The sequence below is a fragment of the Rhodnius prolixus genome, unplaced genomic scaffold (genome assembly GCF_049639745.1).
Source record: "Rhodnius prolixus isolate KJV_2025 unplaced genomic scaffold, Rpr scaffold_6, whole genome shotgun sequence".
Lineage (NCBI taxonomy): Eukaryota > Metazoa > Arthropoda > Insecta > Hemiptera > Reduviidae > Rhodnius > Rhodnius prolixus.
This window is the reverse complement of record NW_027411634.1, coordinates 28,198,079-28,217,644: the sequence shown is the minus strand read 5'-3', so window position 1 is coordinate 28,217,644 and position 19,566 is coordinate 28,198,079. Positions and strand designations below refer to the sequence as shown.

The following is a 19,566-nucleotide window of genomic DNA, read 5'->3' as shown; positions in this document are numbered from 1 at the left end:
TAATTACGTACAACAGAAGGTATACACTTCTACTGTAGATGAAAAGAGTCAAAAATAAATACTTACACTAATTTTCTCTAAAGCTTTTTTTAGCTAAATTTCCTTTAAGCTTGCGGGTTTTTTTTCATATCCCCAAAATTTCGTAGCTGTCAATACTACTCTGGTTCATCGTTACAAAAGGCTTGTTCCGACAGAAACTTGACTTGTTAATCCAGCTTCTTCCAGACTCCTCGTAAAATATTTTTAGCTGAAAAGTTTCAATCAAAATAATAATAGTTAGTGCATTATAAAGTTTAACAGATCTTGATGAATCGATAGAAAAAAATCTCAGAAAACTGATTATCCGTTAAGTTAATAACTTTATGAACTGCATTTCATTATTTAATCTTTTAAAATGGTATCATCGCTCCCTATAGTATGGATCAAAAATTGTTTCCACTGTTCCACTGAACTTCATTTTGAAAATAGATAATACAGTTGTGCTAACAAATCCAGAAATCCAAACATCAACTCTCCTATTCAAACGCTCTAACATGAATGTATCAAATATTTGTTTTGCTTAGGTATTTCTTTAACATTTCCATACAGGAATTTATCAGACTTATTTTTTAATAGAGCTATAAATCTTACAAACTTTTTAAAGAAAATCTCAGAAATTCTGGGAGAAAATAAGCAAAATAGCACTTCCGGTTAAATTACTGAATTTGATCTCTTTTAGCATAATGGAAAAGATAATAGAATAGAATCCGATCACGAGAAAACACTGTAATTAATTTTCCAGAAAAAATGTATTAAATAAAAGAGTCCGACTAGCATTGTGCGTTCACAATAAATTTTTCTATTGCGAAGATTCGAAGTTAAGTAAATGTCGAAAGTTTTTGTATGAAATAAAATAAATATATATGTTATTTACGCTATTAGAACGTTGATTAATCACTTTTCAGAGGTTTCTGGCTATGTTATTAATTCATGCCTATTAGACTATAAATGATATTTACATAGTTATAATTATAATAATTATACCTTATAATAATATTTAATTTAAGATTACCTGGGATATGCAAAAACAAGAAAAGGATATTATAGCCGGGGCTTTGGAAATGAATACAAAAACAGTTGAAGAAGTAATGACACCCTTAAACGATATCTATATGTTATCAATTAATACTTATCTCGACTACAACACTATAGCAGACATTTTAAATACAGGTAACTAACTACAAAAATAGAAATTATTAAAAAATAAAAAAATCTGGATACTGACTCCAGAAAATTTGGTATTTTTAAGATATTATGTTCCTTTAGTGACAAATAACAACTTCTGTTAAAATCTTAATATGTCAAACCGTCCATACTTCACGTGAATGCAATGATTATGTCCCTATTGTTTAGTCAAAGTGCATGGTACTCTATACTAGGAACTCTTGGAAAACTGGCCAATCTCCAAAATCTTATAAACAAATTATGTTCCTTTATTACACTTTTTTAACTAAGTGAACTGTGTGTTGTAGCCGCAATAGAAAGTAAGAAGTAAACTTAATTGGAGATGTTATCCGCCATAGCTTTCTTGTAATCTTAATTTTGACTGCATTCGGATTTGTAACCATTTTCATTATTATTTATAGGTTACTCCAGAATTCCTATATACGATGGAGAAAGATCTAACATTGTTAATGTATTGTTTACAAAAGATTTAATTTTGTTAGATCCCGAAGATAGAATCCCAGTGAAAGTTTTACTTAAATTAACAAAATTGGAAAGCTTATACATTCCAGCAGGAACAACTCTTGACAAAGCTTTCAACATTTTTAAAGAAGGTTAACACATTTCAATAGTGCTATTGTGTAAGAATCCTAGTAAAGCAAGGGGAGTAAAAAATATTAATACACCTAACTCCAATTTTACGGTTAAATTAATATGAATACATAAGAAATCATTTGTGCCTAGGCATTAAAGCAGAAAACTTCTTAGATTATAGCATGAATTTACCTATTGAAACATCCCGTCCGTTTAAATAAATATTCTCAGACAGGTGAATCGACGTAGACGGTTGGAGGAAATGATATGGAGAATTATTGCTTAAGGTCAGGTACTGTCCTTTATTGTAGATGCAAGAGGGAATGGCCGCACTAGTTGCCATCCTGAAGATGTTATTCGCGAAAGACTTTAATTAGACCAAAATTGAAAATTGGTTTCAGTATGTTCCTCAGCTGACTACTTGCAGCAAAAATCTGAAGGTTAGCTCAACATGAGGAGCTTTATTAAAATCAAACCAAAACCATTTTGCATTTATTAATAATGACATTTTTTCACCAAGTCTATTCTTTCTGAAATTGTCACTAATTCGTCAAATATCAAAATAAGAATTGTCTCTAAAACCGTCGAAAAAAAGAAACTTTAAAAACAAAAACAAATTATTATTATTATTAATGCTGTATTTCTGATTGCTGTAAAATGAATTACATGAGCCTTATATGTTTGTGAAAAGCTCAAAAATAGCATTTCATAAATGGATTAATTTTTTTTGTATACATTTCAACATTGAATTAAATTAATTTTTACAACAGAAAGTCATGATTCTGAGTAACCGCTCTTTCACGTAATTCGAGGATTAAATGATTTCTATTGGAATGTAAAATACATTATATGTTACGGTAAAACCTTGAAGGTGTACCATTTATTTAAAATTAACTCTCAACGCCTTTAAGTAATGATATAATATTTATTACCAACAATAAGTAAATACGGTATAATTGAAATTTTTATTGGCGGCAGGTTATGGGGCTGGATTGTAATAAAAAGTTTTCTGCTTCTTATAATTTACTAGATGTTTTATGTCAAGGAAAACATCCTTTCTAGCATTAACTCCAAAATCAGTCAATTATTTCACTCTTAATTTCATTTGCATTCATTTAATAAGAATGAATAAGATTATTTCTTAAAATAGAAAGTGTATCTCTATTGCTGCAACATGATCAAGAATTTTGAAAAAATAAGCTTCGAATTCAGTAAGTAATTTTTTATAAAAGAAAATAATATAAAAGGACGTAACGAATATTATGATATTCAGAGTTGCTGCTGAATAGATATTAGTTCTACAGTTAATTTTGGTAAACATTTATTCACTATTGAAAATTTGGTTAGGTCTGTTGCTGGATGTAAACAGATATTTGCTACATATCGGAACCGTAGCGTTTACTACATTTGGAGCATTATAGTATTTTTTAAAATGCAGTAAATTTCAAGATTCAAGCTGTCATTTTTTAAATTTCCATACAAGTTTTTAAACAAAAGTAACTGAATTTAAAAAAGTATTCTAAGAAAGTTTTGGAAAACATAGTGTTAAACAGAAATATACAATAATACAAAGTGACTTAGGGTTTGAGAGAGAGATAAAACGCATATTTTTATTACTCACTGTAGCTCCAATTTTAAACGTTTTGACATTCTAATTCATACAACCGAAGATATTATTCAGCGCATAAAAAGGTCTTTAGCAATTACTTTGCTACTTAGAAAATGACTTGCTACACAAAAATTGACTAATTTGGTCGAATGAAGTTCGCTTGAAAAATATTTCAGTTTAAATTTTATTTATGTTACATTGGATGCAGTCTGACGATTAGGAACTTAAGAGAAAAAAAAGTTAGAGAAGAATAATAAGCTTCTTATTCAAGCTCAGGAGGTTGCAGATTAGTCTCACCGCTTGTCTATTTGTGTGTGTATTTTTTCAATTTAATATATCATATTTTAAATAATTGGTTAATTCAGAGAGATTGCTGTTTCAGATTATGGGCAGGATTAAGAAGCGGTTTATTAAGAACATTTACACAAAAAGTGAAAAAAGAAAGTGCTTAGTAAGTATTAAGTAAATATTATGTACTTATGTAATTACATTAAAATATTTTAGTTTAAAACTCAAAGCTTAAGCTATGGAGTAGCTATTGCATCTAGCTATTTGAGGAGTAGCGCCCTCACGGATTACCACAGCTCAATCCACTAAGCACAATCATAAGCTTACATCTGCATTCACACTCATTTAACACTAGTACATCCCACACAATCAATAAGACAGGACGGTATACACCGGGCAACTGTCCCTGAAGTCAACGCTTACGCAAAGGGAGCAAACCTCGACAAAAATCCTATGCTTTTCAAGATAACGGAAGTTGGGCGCATAGCTAACAACCTTGCCTCGTAAAAAAAAATCATGTTGTTGGATTCTCAAAACAAAATAAGAAACCGGAATGGATTACGAAGGGGGGGGGTTTAAGAAGCATCGATTACTCTGAATACACATAGAAAACAGTTAGCCGTTATAAATATCAAGGAGTAATTGTCACAGAAAGTAATGAAGTAGCGGAGGGAATCAAAGCTGGAATTATGGCTGCCATTAAGAGTTTTTCGTATCACTACAGAAATGCTACACAGCAAGGGAGGCGAAGCTTGCTATGCAAATCATGGACCCTGAAGAAAAGTGACTAGCGCCTTCTCAGTCTTTGGGGATTAAAAATCGAGAAAAGTATTTGGAGATTAAAGATAGGAAACATAAGCATTCAACATGGCCAACCAAGAATTAAAAGACTTTTATAAGAACTAATATTTGGTTGGGATCATAAAGAAGGAAAGGTTTAGATGGTTTTGGCACCTGGAGAAGATGATACCTAAAAAAATTTGTACCGGATATCCGGAAGGAAAGAGTAGTGAAAGACCAGGCTGCGATGGTTAGAGAGGTTGGTCAAGTTCAGATAGGAATGGGTAGTTGAAATTGTGGAGTCGAAGAACCTGCAAGGATTGTATAGCCAGTAAAGAAGAAAAAGCTTAAGATATAAATAATAAATCATTGTCTCTAAATTTAACAACAAATAAGGTTTTTAAAAATGTTTAGTTTTTTAAACATATTTTCTAATATCTCGATTCTGTAGCTCCTAATAAGCCACTGTATAAAAGAAATACTTTTTATTGCAATCCATTAAATGCCTGTTTACTAAAAAAATATTTACTTATTGTAACAAATCTAATATCGCCTTAATTTTGTTTGGCCCATTCGCTGATGGCCTGGTTTTGCTGATAGTTATTCTCGCTAATAACAGTTCCGACTTCTTTTTTAATTTAAGAAAACATGGGTCTTGGTAGGACTTTTAAAATAATATTAAATGGATAAAAAAAAGTAACGTGGAGTACCTATTTTTTCAGGTTATATTTACAACTATCAATTGTGGACAGAGGCGGGTAGCAAATTTATATCGTAATAAATCCCTTTTAATTCATTAACTAAATCCACAACTAAGAACAGGAATCAAACTAAGAACATAATGTAGATTTGTCACAATCACTTGGTCTATAGTAGCGCCTTTAAAAAGTATATGGTGGTTTTCGTTCCTATAATTTTAAACGTTTGTATTAACAATGTGTCTGTTCGAATGGAATTTTCGAAATCTACGCAGTAGTTATTTTTTGCAAACATTTTTTAATATATAATAATAAATCTTCAAAGGTATTTCTAAAAGTCTATACAGCCTTATCATAAATGCACATACTATCTATTCTATTAGAAGAGCTACTACATCTAGAGTTTAAAGGCGCTACTATTAAGCACTAAGCAGAGAAGTATATTGTGGTTCTGATATTATTTATCACATTCAAGATTCGTTATTTGGCGAATGTCAATTGATCTCAAAATAAAGCTAATAGAGCGAAAGTAATGAATGTATTATTGAATTTTAAGTTAGCATAGGCTAACTTTATTCAATTGAGACTGAATCGATGTTTACGTTCTTAGATGCAAACAAACGTCATTTAGCATTGATTTATGAGGAGGATCTAGAAACTTCTGAACAACATAAAATAATTGGATTAGTAACATTAGAAGATATAATCGAAGAAGTAGTGCAATTTGAAATTGTAGATGAATTTGATACAATAAGTACGTAATATTCAATGTTTTGTCTATGCATTAATAAAATTAGCGAAAATTGCGAGGCGTTAATTTAAATAAATGGACCGAAACAAATCAATAATTTGAGGAAAATAGTCTCCACTTTTTACCAAATATGGTTATAAATATTAAAACACACTCACTAAATACAGAATAATGAGTAAGATATCCTTTACAATCTTCACTGCAGTGAACTATTCCTTTCTTATCTTATATTTCACTCTTTTTCTACACACAACTCTAGGGTCTCAAAAAAATAATTTTCAGGCAAAGCTCAATTTTGAAAGCATGAAATAATTTTACTTCATCTGCATCGGCTGCCAATAGGTTTTTCGATCATTCTTTTTCTTCTTTAAATTTAAAAAGCATACGTAAAAAAAGGTGAGAATTATTTCTGATTTAAAAACTATATTTTCCCATTAAAGAAAACAGGTGACAGAATCTCGCTTTAACTTTTAGTTGCATTAAAAATGTTGCTCTTAGATTTGGTTATGGAAATTAAAATTCGGCAATAAGGGACTCAGAAAAACAAGACAGCGAAAGTTCAATCGATCCGAACTCAAATATATTAAATACTCATGTAAAGATATGAGTTTTGCTTTAAATTGTTTCTTGAGAATTAATTGAAGGTTTTACGGGGAAGGGGTGTTTCGGCTTTCCACTAAAGTGGAAACTTATGGTTTTACCACCTATTTCCAAGAAATGGAAGAAGGAAAAGTAATATGAGTGTTTCAGACAAGCTTTGTTTACTGTGATGGGTTTAACTTACTAAGAAAGTAAAAGTTTCAGAAACTCAGCTACCTCACAGTGTACAGGACAGACCCGCGAATTTCGTAAGTAAAACAAACGAAATGGACATATAGATGAGCTAGTCCATCTTTGAGCGAATTCTATCTAGTTAATATTAAAATTTGGAATTCACATAAATTCCTTAGAAACGAATTCGTTACGAATTCACTCTCCAGAAAACTAGACGCTCTAGAAAGCGAACATCTGAACTTAAAATATGTCTCTTGAATCAACTGGAAATGCTATTTGATTGCGAGTCAACAATTAACCACTTCTCAGGGTTTTTGCCAGTAAATCCATATCTGCAGGAAAGTTGGTAAGAACCATTCTCTTGGTGTTTTATTATGGAATACGTTTAAGCGCCACAGTGCTTGCTACCTTAATAGTAACGATAGCGGCTATGGTGCCTTTGAACTCTGCAGTTCTGCAGTAAGTGCAAGAATACTTGTGGCTGTATTTAACTCGACAGCTTTATATAAAGCCTCCTTAATGTCTTTGCCTCTCTAAACCTTCATCACCAATACATTTTTAAAAACCAATGCCGGCCATGAAGGGTATCAAAAACATCTTTCCCTCTAGACCAAGCGTAGATTGAACCTCCCCGCCTTGGAATGAATAAAATTACTAACATGCACTGAAACATAGTAATTGTTGTAAAATAAGTCACAGTTGAACTGAGTATTAAGGAAAACATCATATTCGATAGACACTAATGGTGAGTTTTTATTCATTAGATATATGAGGAAGAGTTTCCTAAGGAGCTTATTAAACTTTTTTTTCACTTAAAGTTATCGTGTAATATTTTTAATTTATTTTTTCATGTCAGCTGATAACCGATCGAAGAGGAGAAGAGAAAGATACAGATTGGCGTCACATTTCCTAACTATGTTTTCTGAACAACCAGAAAGTAACATAGAGTTCATTTCTCCTCAACTAAAGCAAGCTACTTTACAATTTTTAGTTACAAGTAAATACATTTGTAAAGGCTTCAGTACATATCTTTTTATATATCTAATTCTAACACTGTAAATATGGTACATTTAAGCAGTGGTGTACAGCTGAGAGCAAAATCTAAGTATTTCAATTGAAAATGCATATTTCTTTAAATACTTTTCAAAAAAGCTCAGATGTTTTCGAAAACGCATTATTTGTAGAGCTGAATATTAAACATATTTTTGTTTATTTAATTGCTTGGGTGTTTAACGAAAACTCCCATATTACCAGTTTACATACATTTTGCATTAAAATCTTTCATCTAAAGCCGTAATTCCAACAAGCAAATTAATCATTTTACAAGCAATTGTGTATACTGTAATTACCTTCAAAATGTTTGCACCTTAAATTAACGGTCCTTAGCTATTAGGATTATTTTTTAAGCGACAAAAGTATCCCTTGGGCCACAATAGGCCACTTGAGGCAAGTGCCAAGGTTAAAGTCCAACAAAGAAGAACGTTGAGAAAGTTGGTTCTTCATGCAAATATTTATACTACTACGTGAACCAATAAAAGGTGATCTAGAAAAAAAAAAAATCCTTTATCAGCCTATATCTGTACATAATGACGTTTAAAAAATTGAATTTAATTCATATAATAATAAATTTCTATCCCTAAAATTTCTTTCAGTGACCCAATGATTTTTCGTTTTATAATTATTGCAGATATAGACAAATTTCATCCTGATATTATATCACCGAAATGTCTCCAAGGCATATTAAACGAACGTGTAATGTTTCAATATAATCCCAAAGTTCATACACTTCCAAAAAATAAGGTTTTTGATAGAGTAAGTTCAAATTCTTATATTTCACATTAGTGATAATAATATTTTAGTATAAATATTTAGTTTACCTACAACCGAGCCATATTGAGGAGAACGAGTCTTTCAAAACTTTTTCCTAATCCACAAACATTGAAATATCGTCTTTACTAAATGTTTATTCCTTTGGAAATGGTAATGAATTGGTATTTCATTGTTAACTACCATAACAGGGTTAGTGTGTGTGTGTGTGTAACTGACGTGATTCTAATGATTACCACATACAGCGCAACCGATGGTATATCAACTTTCTGCCAAGTTGTAGCCATCAAACTCTAGCTCACTAAAAATCAATTTGTTTTCCATGGAAAGACCCAAGCTTTCAAATTAACATCAGTTTACAAATAAACAAGTCTAAAACAAACTTTTCGCAAACCATAGATCGTCTACGCAAGGGCCATAATTTGAAGCGGTATAGGTACATTAGTATATTGCTCTCAATAAATTCCAACGAATATGCAATTTCATTATAGTATTATTGTGTTGATTATTTTACAGGATGTTACCAACGATTCATTTATAATGATAGTGGAAGGAAGAGTAGAGATCTTGATAGGAAAAGAGAAAATTAAATGTGAAAGTGGCCCATTTTTCTATTTTGGTCTTTCGAATCTTAATGCTAAACAAGGTAAAGTTGAATTTCTTTCTGAAGCGAATTAATCATTAAAATATTAACCACTTTAAACAGCGAGTATTTACATCAAATATTAATAATAAGATTACAATTTTTTATTTCTCTTACTTTAAGGGAGAACTTTTTAAATCTCTTGTAACAATTACAAAGCAAATCGCATTAGCGTTTTACTCCTGCAATTCTTAGATTTTCAGAATAATTATTTCCAAAACAAATTTTTTCTAAACTATTCGTCCGTATATGACACTACCGTCTTATATTCCATAGTTACCCCACGATCTCCAACAATTTTATTATTTTAGAAGAAGAAGGAGGATTCGAGTGTGAAATCTTAATACTTCCCATTGGAGAAGTTTGTTATCTTAAGATATCAAGAGATCTATATTTGGCTGCTTTAAGAGCGACTAAATTTGAAATAACGGGCGAAAAACCAGAGTTACACTCTGAATTATATCCAGTATGTATACACCAATTTTATGATAATTCAACAATGTTTTAAAATAAAAAAATATTTAAAATGCATTACCATTACCTGAATATGCAATAATTCCATCAGTCCAGTACTGGACAGAGTTTTTTATAGCAAGTGAATACCGTCCGGAGGCCTGCATGCTCAGTTCGAATATCCTTCGCCTCTTCTACGTTTAGGCACTACAGGGATACTTGCTATTCCTGATTTTTTGGCAACTGCTTTCTCTATACAGCGTAAATTTCAAACTACTCAAAAGATAGGCACTAGCTGTATTATTAAATGCAATTTTTCACAATTAGAAAATAAAAAATCCTGATAAAGAACGGCGCAGATGTATGGATCTACCAATGAAGAATATGTAATTCTCTTTTAGTGCTTGTTATATTCTGTTAAGTTTAATTCTGTTTCATTGTTTATATTCTGCACTTTGTATATTTTTCATTTTTTCGAGCTCAAATCATGTTCTCATTTTTTGATTTGGAGTACATTGTTTTTCCTGCAGCATGTAAAAGAAAGGTTTCCATTCCACGTTATAATCAGTAAGTCTTAAGGATAATAACTTAAGGAGGCTGGCAGTGCACTGAAAAAAGCTTCAAGCACCTCATATGTTACGCTATTAAAAAAAAAAGTTGGAGTTTGTAGTCCAACTTAAAACTAAAGGTAAGAACAGATGAAAAAAGTAAAATTCGGGAAGTAAGAAAGCAGTTGTGTGAAGTCGCGCTTCCGTTAAAAGGTCCTCTCCAAATTTGAAATTTAACTAATGGTTAAAATTTTAACGCCCAAAATTGAAAAATGCATAGTTACCTTTTTTTTTGTTTCATTTTAAGGGTCTATTTCAAGATGAAGAAAATAATACAAATACTGCATCTACATCTAGTAGCAAACAGTAGAGGGACAGTTTGAAAGAATTACCTCTAAATAATAATGTGGATCATTATATGGTGGACTCCTTAAAGGTACCTAGAAATAACTTCAAAAAGTTTCAGGTAAGTAAATTAATTTCTGATGAAAATAACTTTAGATCATTTGACCTAATAAGAGTACAAAGTAGCCAAATTAAGTTAGTGATCGCACATTTTGTTTACTACATTTTAAATGCCTTCTTCTTTTAATGTTTTGCTTTTTAAAAACAGGAATCTAGTTGTGGTTATCAAGATGATTAAAAAATATAAACATAAAAAACAAGCGACACTAAGATAAAGAAACAAAATGAAGGATGAAGTGAAAAGAATTAGGTAAAACGAAAAAGGAATATTCGAATACTAGGAAGGACTCGTTTAATAAAAGGATATGACTTCAAACAGAAAGAACGTTCACTAGGAAACGTGAAATAAAAAGTCTGTGGAAATGTTATAACGAAGTTATGCGCATTTTATTTAGTTATGAAGATTTAGCCTTTCAAAACACTTGAATGCGAACTGGTTTACAATAAAAAGTAATTTCAGATCGTGTTAAAAAATATAATTTAATATTATCTTAATATAATCAGGTTTGCTGTAAAAAGATTTTATTTATTATATTCTTTTAAGAGAGTGATCACAGTGGCCTGTTCTCGTATCTAACCTCATTTAAGCTTTTGACTAAAACAAAAAAATCACCAAAAGTTGTCAAACGAAAATCTAAATCAAGTTCAGAAAGGAAGTTTGTGGTAGAATCATCAGCAAGTATATATACTATAAAAAAAAAAAAATTATTTATTAATATTTATTCCCTATTGCAAATTCATAATTGTGTCTCCTTGGACACAAAGTGTACATTAAAATAGACGAATTCTCCTCAATAAAGTGAAATTAATGTAACAATCACCTTGAACTTAAATAACAAAAGCTTAAACAAGATTCTTCTGTTTGCATGAAACTACTGCTACATCCAGGCCACTGTGTACACACGCTAACATAATAAGTGCTTTAAATCCCAATTAAATTCATTTCAATATAAGTCAATTCTCCCCGTATTAGACTAAAAATCAAGTTGTCCAGAACTTTCTTCACATTTTATGATAACTAAATTTTTAAGATATTGCTGTACAATAAGATATTGATAATATTGCAAAGACTGAACAGCTATTCAGTATTGTGTTTTGAAATAAGGACTAGATGTACATTCTTTTGATTTGATTTGGTTATAAAAAAAAACTTAATAGATATTCGTAAACATGCGCTGTCAAAGCAACTTAAGTGAACAAATAAACTTGAACTTGAAGTACTTCTTGTCTGAAAGAAAATCAAGTAAAATAGAATTTGTTTTAAATTAACTATCCCAACGCACATAGAAAATTAAATGTTATGATGCTTAAGAGTGTTATAAAAATCTTGAAAAGTAAAATTTGAAAATTTTGATTAAATTTAATTTAAGCGGGGAAGTTGAGGAAATAATATTTTTAACATTCGTCATAAAATTGGTTTAGTAATTTTGTGCAGCTTACCAAGGCAATTTTAGTTAAGATTATTTTATTACCATGATGCTCTAAATGATTGTTCACCTATCAAAAATTATAAACTACCTTTAGAATCAACATGCCATTAAAAATAGAAAAATTCTTCTAATTGTAAGACTTCCGTTTAAAAGAAAAAAATACTGGTCGAATTCAAAACTAAATTTCCCTAGATTTGCGATTTTTTGGCAATACCATTTATTCAACAGAATTGTCTGCTAATAGACTTGAAATATTTTAAAAACACTTCCGTTTTGCGTTAAATAATATTATTCCCTTATAACACTGCAAACATGTTAATTGTTCAAAGTTTTTTAAGAAATCAGAATACGTCTTTGCACCTCGGCTATTGGTTCACTTAAAATGGTGCCTCAATTTTTTTTATGTCAGAAATGTGCTGCTTAGTACAAACACACCTTGTGTACTTTCTTTGATTTAATATTTATAATACAAGAATGTACATTTGGTTTATATCTCAATCGAACTTTCAGTTACTGTTTGTGAGAAGGATTACTATAACTCCAAAAATTTAATAATTTGAAAGTCAAATTAATTAAAAGAGCATTTTTCGCTTATTTATAGAACATCTTTATTAAAACTACTTAAAGCTTTTATTGATTAATATAAAACTGCCGGTAATATATTTCATCTTTCGGACAGGTTCTCTCAGACAGTTTGAAAGGGGAAAATAGATTACATAGGGGTGCAATTTTAATTAATCTGATTTTTTTTCCTTTTTCTCTGTCGATATTAAGATGATGTGCACTCACAATATTAAGAAGATGTGCACTCAAAATATTTGTCCAATTTAAGTGGTATATACAAATCATTCAAATTCAATTTTTATTATAGAAAACCTATATTATTATTTAATATATTTAAATAAATTTTTAACCCATGGGGCTGAAATCAAAAAGGCAATATGGAAAGTATATTTCTGCAGTCCATGTGTTATTATATATATTTCTGGGCATCATGTGATGGTAGAAAATTCTTGTAATATTGATTGTAAATCCAAAGATGCGAAATCTATATTAAGTTTTGTATCATTTACTACACTTCTCACCTGGAAAATTTTTAATATTTATTGACAATATTTAATATTTATTTTTTATAAAGATATAGCCAACAATATCCTTTAAATGTTTTGTAAAAATAATACCATGGCTGTAAAAAAAGCTGAATGTCTTGGATTCTCAGTATATCTTTCATATTGATCCAGGCTATCTTGTAACTTAAGTGTCAAACTATCATAGTTCTTTCGCACCACTTCAAGAATCTGTAACAGAAATAAAAGTGAAATCGTATTTACTAAAGTTTTATTTTTGTTTTTTTACTAAAATACCTTCATTTAAAATTTCCGCTATAATGCTAAAAAATAAAAAGTGAACAACCACTTCTTTTTAAAGTAGTTTTTTATAAATATGAAAACAATCGAAATTTTAGTTGTAGAACCATCCTTCCTAATAAACTTAATGTAAAAACTAACTGCTTTGAAATTTTTAAGAAAACTCAGATACTAACTAGTGACTAAGTAAGAAATAAAATAAACCAACTTCAGTCTGTGGACCTACCTGATCTTCTGATGGTGTAGATAAAGCTTGGCCAGCAAGCCAAGAATCAATTTTTGGAGAAAAATGATTAATTATTGCCCTGAAAATAATCAATTTATTTAATTTTTTTGTGAAAATGTTATTTTATTTCAACATTTTTTAAAATAGTTCAAATTTATTCAAATCTTACCTAACATTTACGAGGCTATTTGTCAATTTCAAAGCAGTCTCCTTAAATTCTCCTTCAATTGCAGAATATCGAAATGCTTAAAAAAACATAATCAAGTAGTTCCAAATAGCTAACAGAAATGCTAAGAGAGATAGAGAAAGAGAGTGAAAAATGAACTTACCCATTGAATACACATTGTCAAAAACTTGATGCATTCTTATAAGTTCATAATACAATTCATCGTAGTTTGCCGGAGAATATAGGAATGTATCGCCATAAGTTATGAATAAGTTAAATATATTAACGACCTGTAAGTTCAACAAAAGTAAGATTAATACTTTTACTAACACCAATAAATAATCAAAACAATTTTTAAAAAAAATTGTAAAACAATTTAATGAAATAATGCGTGAAAGTACTTGGTTTAATGGTCGAAGAGATTAAAACAATAAGAGGCATAATGTCAACATAACAGTTATTATTGTCTTACACAAACGAGAAGCAGTATTTACTGTAGACTAGAAGACTATATAAATACGTACTTCGCTGCGGAATCATTTTTGTACTAATAAAATTCATAACTTAATTTTTTTGAAAAGCTTATGTACATTGTTATTTAGTCCATTGTACTGTTTTTGCTTGTGGAAGAACGTAGAGGAGATTTTTTTTAAAAACCTACACACTCCTTTTTAAACATTCAAATGTCCTTCAAACACCATAAAGACGTATTACTAGCAACTCATATAGTAGGGTAGGCCCGCTTTGGGACCTAAAGTGTAACTACATAGGCGCATCAACATCAAAATCGTCAAAAAACAAGAGGCTATTTTCTGAGCAATGTTCTATCCTTACAGATAACTTCAAAAAATAAATAAATAAATAAAATAAAATAAATCAGTTAAAAAAATAAAGGAAAGGATTAGCTGAGTGGTTAACGTATACTGGATTCCAACGCGGAGATCATAGGTTCGAATCCACCTGCTTATTACTTAGATTTCCTCTTCCTAGGAGCTTCTTACAGCTCACAGCTCGGTCATGGACAGTATTGTCTGCAACGAGAGAACACTATCCGGAGACCAGCAGTGCACTGAAAAAAGCTCCGGGCGCCAATGATTTCAACAAGGCTTGTACTGGATGCCGATTCATTAAGCCCTTTGACCAGAATTTGAGAAACGGTCAAATTTTATTACTGTAATTTAATGTTTGTAATATTTAATATTTATACCTATATTTCTAGTAAGCCAAATATGTGCAAAATGGCTACACGCCTCACGATCATCATTGATAACGTAAATGTATACATATTAATTTATATATATAAAATTACCTGATGGGCCAAATGAAATATGTTCATCTTTTTTGCTAGATGCCCTTCATTGGCGATTATGAATTTTAGTAATGATATTAAAGAAGTCCATAATTCTTTCCATTGGTAAGTAAGTCGTACCCTACATCTCTTCTGATAGCAGAGTATTCGATGCATTACTCCAATACATAATAAATATAATTCTAATGGAAGCTTTTTCATCATGTGACTCATTACAAATTCTACTAATAAATCTGGAAAATTTAAAAATAATAATAATAGTATTGCTATTATATAAATTATTATGTAATAATAATTTTAGAAAAGTGAAATTATTGCTAACCTAATAAAGTATTTGCTAGTGTCTGTGATGGTTTATCAGGAATAATTGTTCTATGTCGCATCGGCAAACGGTGTAACTGTATCTTAAACACTAAATTCACATCATGCATAACTGAATTTGCATAATGATCTTCAGCAACACATGTAAGCACAAGAAAACACAATTTTACCGTGTTGAAACTAGCTTCACATTTGGTATCTTGCATTACTATTGAGCTGGAAACATAGGATGTTTTAATTATTGAATAAAATTAATAATTGTATAAAATCAATAATTCCAGTTACTACTAATAACAATGAGTTCGAATCCAAATGTGATTTTATCTTCTTAAGAGTTCTTATAGCTCACTATCCAGTGATGAATAGAATTGTCTGTACTGTAAAGAACAACCTGTGCGGAGACCGGCATTACACTAAAAAGTTCCAGGAACCAAGGACCTAAGATGATGAAAAGCCTTATTTTATTAATTTTTTTTAAAGAGAAAGTCTATTGTTATAAATACTACTAATATTTTGATTTTCTCTACTTTCCCTTACTAAGTATTGCGATCACGTCAAGCTGTCGAAATGAGTTATCACCCGAAATATCATGCCGTTTTAAGTTCTCCTCAGTTTGAAAAAAGTGGGTAGCGGAAAAGGGTCAGAATTTTTGAGTGAATGTGTGTATGTCTCTAGTACTTACAAAATTTCTCAAAAAACAAAAAATCTACTTTATATTTCGATTATGCCCGACCAGGGGGATCCGACTTACTTATTGATCAAAAACACCCAACCGTATGCGAAAATGGCTTCTAAGATTTTTTCTAAACTTCGTATTTTCACATCTATTCCTTGGAGAATCCGTGTTAAGGTAAATCTGGGGAGGGATGTGATAGACCGCCTCTAAAGTGTATAATGTAGGAGTTTTAACAGATTTTTGTTAAAAATAATTGTAAAGCAATTTTTATATGAAAAAATACAAAATGCGATAAATTCGTGAATGCATCTCAAATTACCAGTGGCAAGAGAAAGTCATACAATTTTAAAAATAAAAAATTATTATTAAATTTTTAAGGAATAGTTCTTCAACAATTTAGGCAATCCTTTCTAATATATGTTTTATTTTTTATAAACTGAATTTATTTTTAAAAATTAAAATATAGAGCTTTGAGGCGTTCTTGTACATTAGCATTAGGTTTGAGGTTTGACGAGTGAAAAATAAGGGAAACAAAGAATATCTTCGAGAGAGCTATTAATTTAATATAATTAAATTACACAATTAAAAAAATGAAATTAGTTCGTACATGAAACGTGGAATAATAATACGTGTAACTTGACGCGGTTAAACGTATGCCACATGAATGAATGTGGGTTTGCAAATGTTAAAATTTTAACGACATAAACGTACCAATATTGAAAAAATGTTCCCAACAAATTTGATGGCTCTGAAGTAGTTTCAGAATCTGATGGTGTTGGCGGTTCTGTTTGAGTCTGTGCCAATGTGCTAACGAAGTTACGATTTAAGTGTACTGCTTCATACAGAGCAACCAAAACGCCATTATTTGCCCTTAATAAAAACAAAGGACAATTACTTATCGTTACATAAATTGTAAACAACAAATAAATAAAAAATAAAAAAAACCTAATTTGCTGATTCCTTGTTCCTGTATCTTCAGATAAAAACATATTGCCTACAATATTTGAAAGGGAAGAAAACCAACTTCCACTTTGAGGCTCTTTTTGATCCTGAATAAAGGCTCTGCAGAAATCGGAAAGAGACCAAGATATAACCTGAAAGGCACGTCAGAAATTATATATTCAATACGTCCAGCAATTTATGTTTAAATAGTACAAGAACACTTTCGTTAAAGAAATCCAAATGTATTATTTTAATTACCTGCCCGTATCCATTTAGAGCAAGTTCGTCATCCAAAATTGAAAGTTTAACGATGTATGGATTTGCTGCTTCATGTTTTCTGTAGTTAACTAGAAGCGTTAAAAGGAGCACAACATCGTGCCCATGATCTTGCCTACTTCGACTGTCACTTAACAGCTGAACAATATAAAATAAATAACAAAAATAGATTAGTTAAAGCTATATAATGTTGAATGAATTTAAATTTACCTTATATACTTTAATTACCTGTATTAAAGTTTCGAATATACTAAATAACATAACAAATTCCAGTAATGTATTTTGACTAACATTATCATTTCCTGTCACCATTAATAACAACAATTTTAAACACAAAGATTTCAAGTTTGGAGCTCCATCGCCTAAAGAAAAGAGATCTTTTTAAAACTACTAAGAATTGTTCGTTCGATGGATAATTTACAAAATCTCATCTAGCACAATCACATAAACTGATATTGAAGCAAGAATCTGACTATATTCATCCAAAAGAAGAAGGCAAGAAGCGGGGCCCTAGCCAAAAAGCCTCAATTGAAAACTACTATCGAGTTCAATTATTTTATAATAAAGCACCGTAGGTTTCAAATATTATGTTTTATTTTATTTTTTAAAGAAGAAAAAGAAAAGAATTTCTAGAAGAATCTTTTACTTAAGATCTTCTCTAATTAAGATTTAAAATTGCACCTTGCAAATGACTTTTTGTAAGCAATAGCTTTAAACATAGCTTTTTCTTATTGTTAAGTAGCCAAAAAAGTAGCAAAGCACAAAATAAATGGGCCTCTTTTAGCCTGGAAGCAATCATTACCTTCTTCAACACTTTTAGCCTGACATATCTCACTCATCATAATCAATTATCTATTTTTTTTCCAAATCAATGTAATTTTTCTCATTTATAAGTTCCTTATCTCTGTATGAGATCCATAAAGAACGCTTCCTTCTGCTATAAACCCATCCTTCCTACCAAATCTATACGCTCCGAAATCCGTAATAAAAAAATTAAAAACTTGGACTCCTTTCCGTTGTTTATGAAGCAATTAGCAGTAGTACCATCATTAGTAATAATATGTATTAAATTAGTTAAATACAAAGAAGAGAAAATGAATAATAATCTGATAAAGAATTTATAAGCATCATAAGAATTATATGCTTCATTACTGATAAAATAAATAATAGCTGAACCTAATTACCATTAAGTATTGTGTTGCAATGACATAGAAGAAGTCTCATACGTTGCTCTGCGGTGTCAAAACCCATTAGGATATCGATAACATCAAACCCACATTGTCCAGAAGTTTTATAAATTGCACTAATAAGGGCACATAGTGTCTGAAAAAATATAACATTTTAGTAAAATTCGAAAAAAGAAAGCAGGAGTAATTCTGAATTATTAATAGCAACCTGTAAAGCGTACACAACTCTCAACTGATGTTCATTTCCAAGCGTTTCAATGCATTGTACAAATAGAGCATTAATATTTTCTTTGGCAGTAACTAATTGTTCTTCGTTCAAACGGAGAATTTCACTTTCCAAATGAGCTACCTGTAAGATTGATTTATATTCATAAATAATTATAAACTATGTTATTATTCTTAATCCACAATCAGTTTTCCGAACTTCTTTTTTAAAAGTAGCCATTAATTTCATCAAATACTTCCGATACATTGTTTTTTAAGTCTAGTTTCTATATCGGAAGGTCAACGCTGCGCACTAGTTGTGCAACACATATGTTCAGTCATAAAATGCTTAATTTTTTACCTTCGGTTTTAACAGAAAGAGTTCATCCCAAAAGTTTGGGTTCAACCTAGCCAGATCTTCTCCCTAGAAGATATTGTTTAGTTTATATAATTATTAGGAAGTGATCAAATTAGCAACATGTTAACCAATGTGTTACCTGAAGCACCTACCTTAAAAAATGATTCATAAATCTGGACAATTTTTTCCTTAAGTTGGCGTTTTGAACCTGAACCACTTCTTTTTCTAGAAGCCATATCTGAAATTTTTGCTTCTTGAAACAATTGTTCAAAACCTGTTGAGACTGATTTACAGTCCTCAATTGAATTAAACTAAGGGTTCATTTTTAAATTTTGCAGCAGCTTCGGCGACTGTGTCTTCATTACATTTGTATTCAAAGCTTTCTTACACTTATAATTGCTTTAACTGATAAAGAAGTCCAACAACACGAGTTTGGGGGGAAAACAGCCTCATAACCAATTGCCTTATAAC

The 19,566-nt window shown here is 30.4% G+C and overlaps 2 protein-coding genes and 1 long non-coding RNA gene across 7 annotated transcripts in view; 1 reads left to right on the top strand and 2 right to left on the bottom strand.

The window, feature by feature from the left end:
- Positions 1 to 8,740, bottom strand: part of LOC141461112 (uncharacterized) — an 18,408-nt gene extending 9,668 nt beyond the window's left edge. The window contains exons 1-3 of one of the 2 annotated variants that reach the window (XR_012462611.1): positions 8,575 to 8,740; positions 8,047 to 8,240; positions 67 to 247 (exon numbers count right to left, since the gene is read on the bottom strand). This is a non-coding gene — a long non-coding RNA (uncharacterized lncRNA). Of the gene's footprint in view, positions 1 to 66; positions 248 to 6,081; positions 6,235 to 8,046; positions 8,241 to 8,574 lie in introns of those variants that run through there. The other variant, XR_012462610.1, reaches the window with a different exon arrangement.
- LOC141461096 (unextended protein-like) overlaps positions 1 to 11,397 on the top strand; it is a 15,498-nt gene extending 4,101 nt beyond the window's left edge. Inside the window, exons 4-12 of one of the 4 annotated variants that reach the window (XM_074141787.1) lie at positions 1,047 to 1,209; positions 1,626 to 1,817; positions 5,783 to 5,926; positions 7,554 to 7,694; positions 8,385 to 8,509; positions 9,041 to 9,170; positions 9,479 to 9,633; positions 10,476 to 10,634; positions 10,782 to 11,397. In XM_074141787.1, the coding sequence (XP_073997888.1) occupies positions 1,047 to 1,209; positions 1,626 to 1,817; positions 5,783 to 5,926; positions 7,554 to 7,694; positions 8,385 to 8,509; positions 9,041 to 9,170; positions 9,479 to 9,633; positions 10,476 to 10,538 (1,113 nt within the window). In that variant the 3' untranslated portion in view covers positions 10,539 to 10,634; positions 10,782 to 11,397. Of the gene's footprint in view, positions 1 to 1,046; positions 1,210 to 1,625; positions 1,818 to 5,782; positions 5,927 to 7,553; positions 7,695 to 8,384; positions 8,510 to 9,040; positions 9,171 to 9,443; positions 9,634 to 10,475; positions 10,635 to 10,781 lie in introns of those variants that run through there. The other 3 variants (XM_074141788.1, XM_074141789.1, XM_074141790.1) reach the window with 3 other exon arrangements.
- On the bottom strand, positions 10,995 to 19,566 carry LOC141461098 (armadillo-like helical domain-containing protein 3). Its single transcript, XM_074141791.1, has 15 exons — positions 19,248 to 19,566; positions 19,099 to 19,161; positions 18,742 to 18,882; positions 18,531 to 18,669; positions 17,575 to 17,708; positions 17,329 to 17,484; positions 17,074 to 17,222; positions 16,840 to 16,998; positions 15,454 to 15,668; positions 15,132 to 15,364; positions 13,986 to 14,112; positions 13,826 to 13,901; positions 13,657 to 13,735; positions 13,245 to 13,361; positions 10,995 to 13,148 (listed from the first exon to the last, which is right to left on the bottom strand). Exons 1-15 carry the CDS (start codon positions 19,329 to 19,331, stop codon positions 13,056 to 13,058), a joined length of 1,965 nt encoding a protein of 654 aa, XP_073997892.1. The 5' UTR covers positions 19,332 to 19,566; the 3' UTR covers positions 10,995 to 13,055.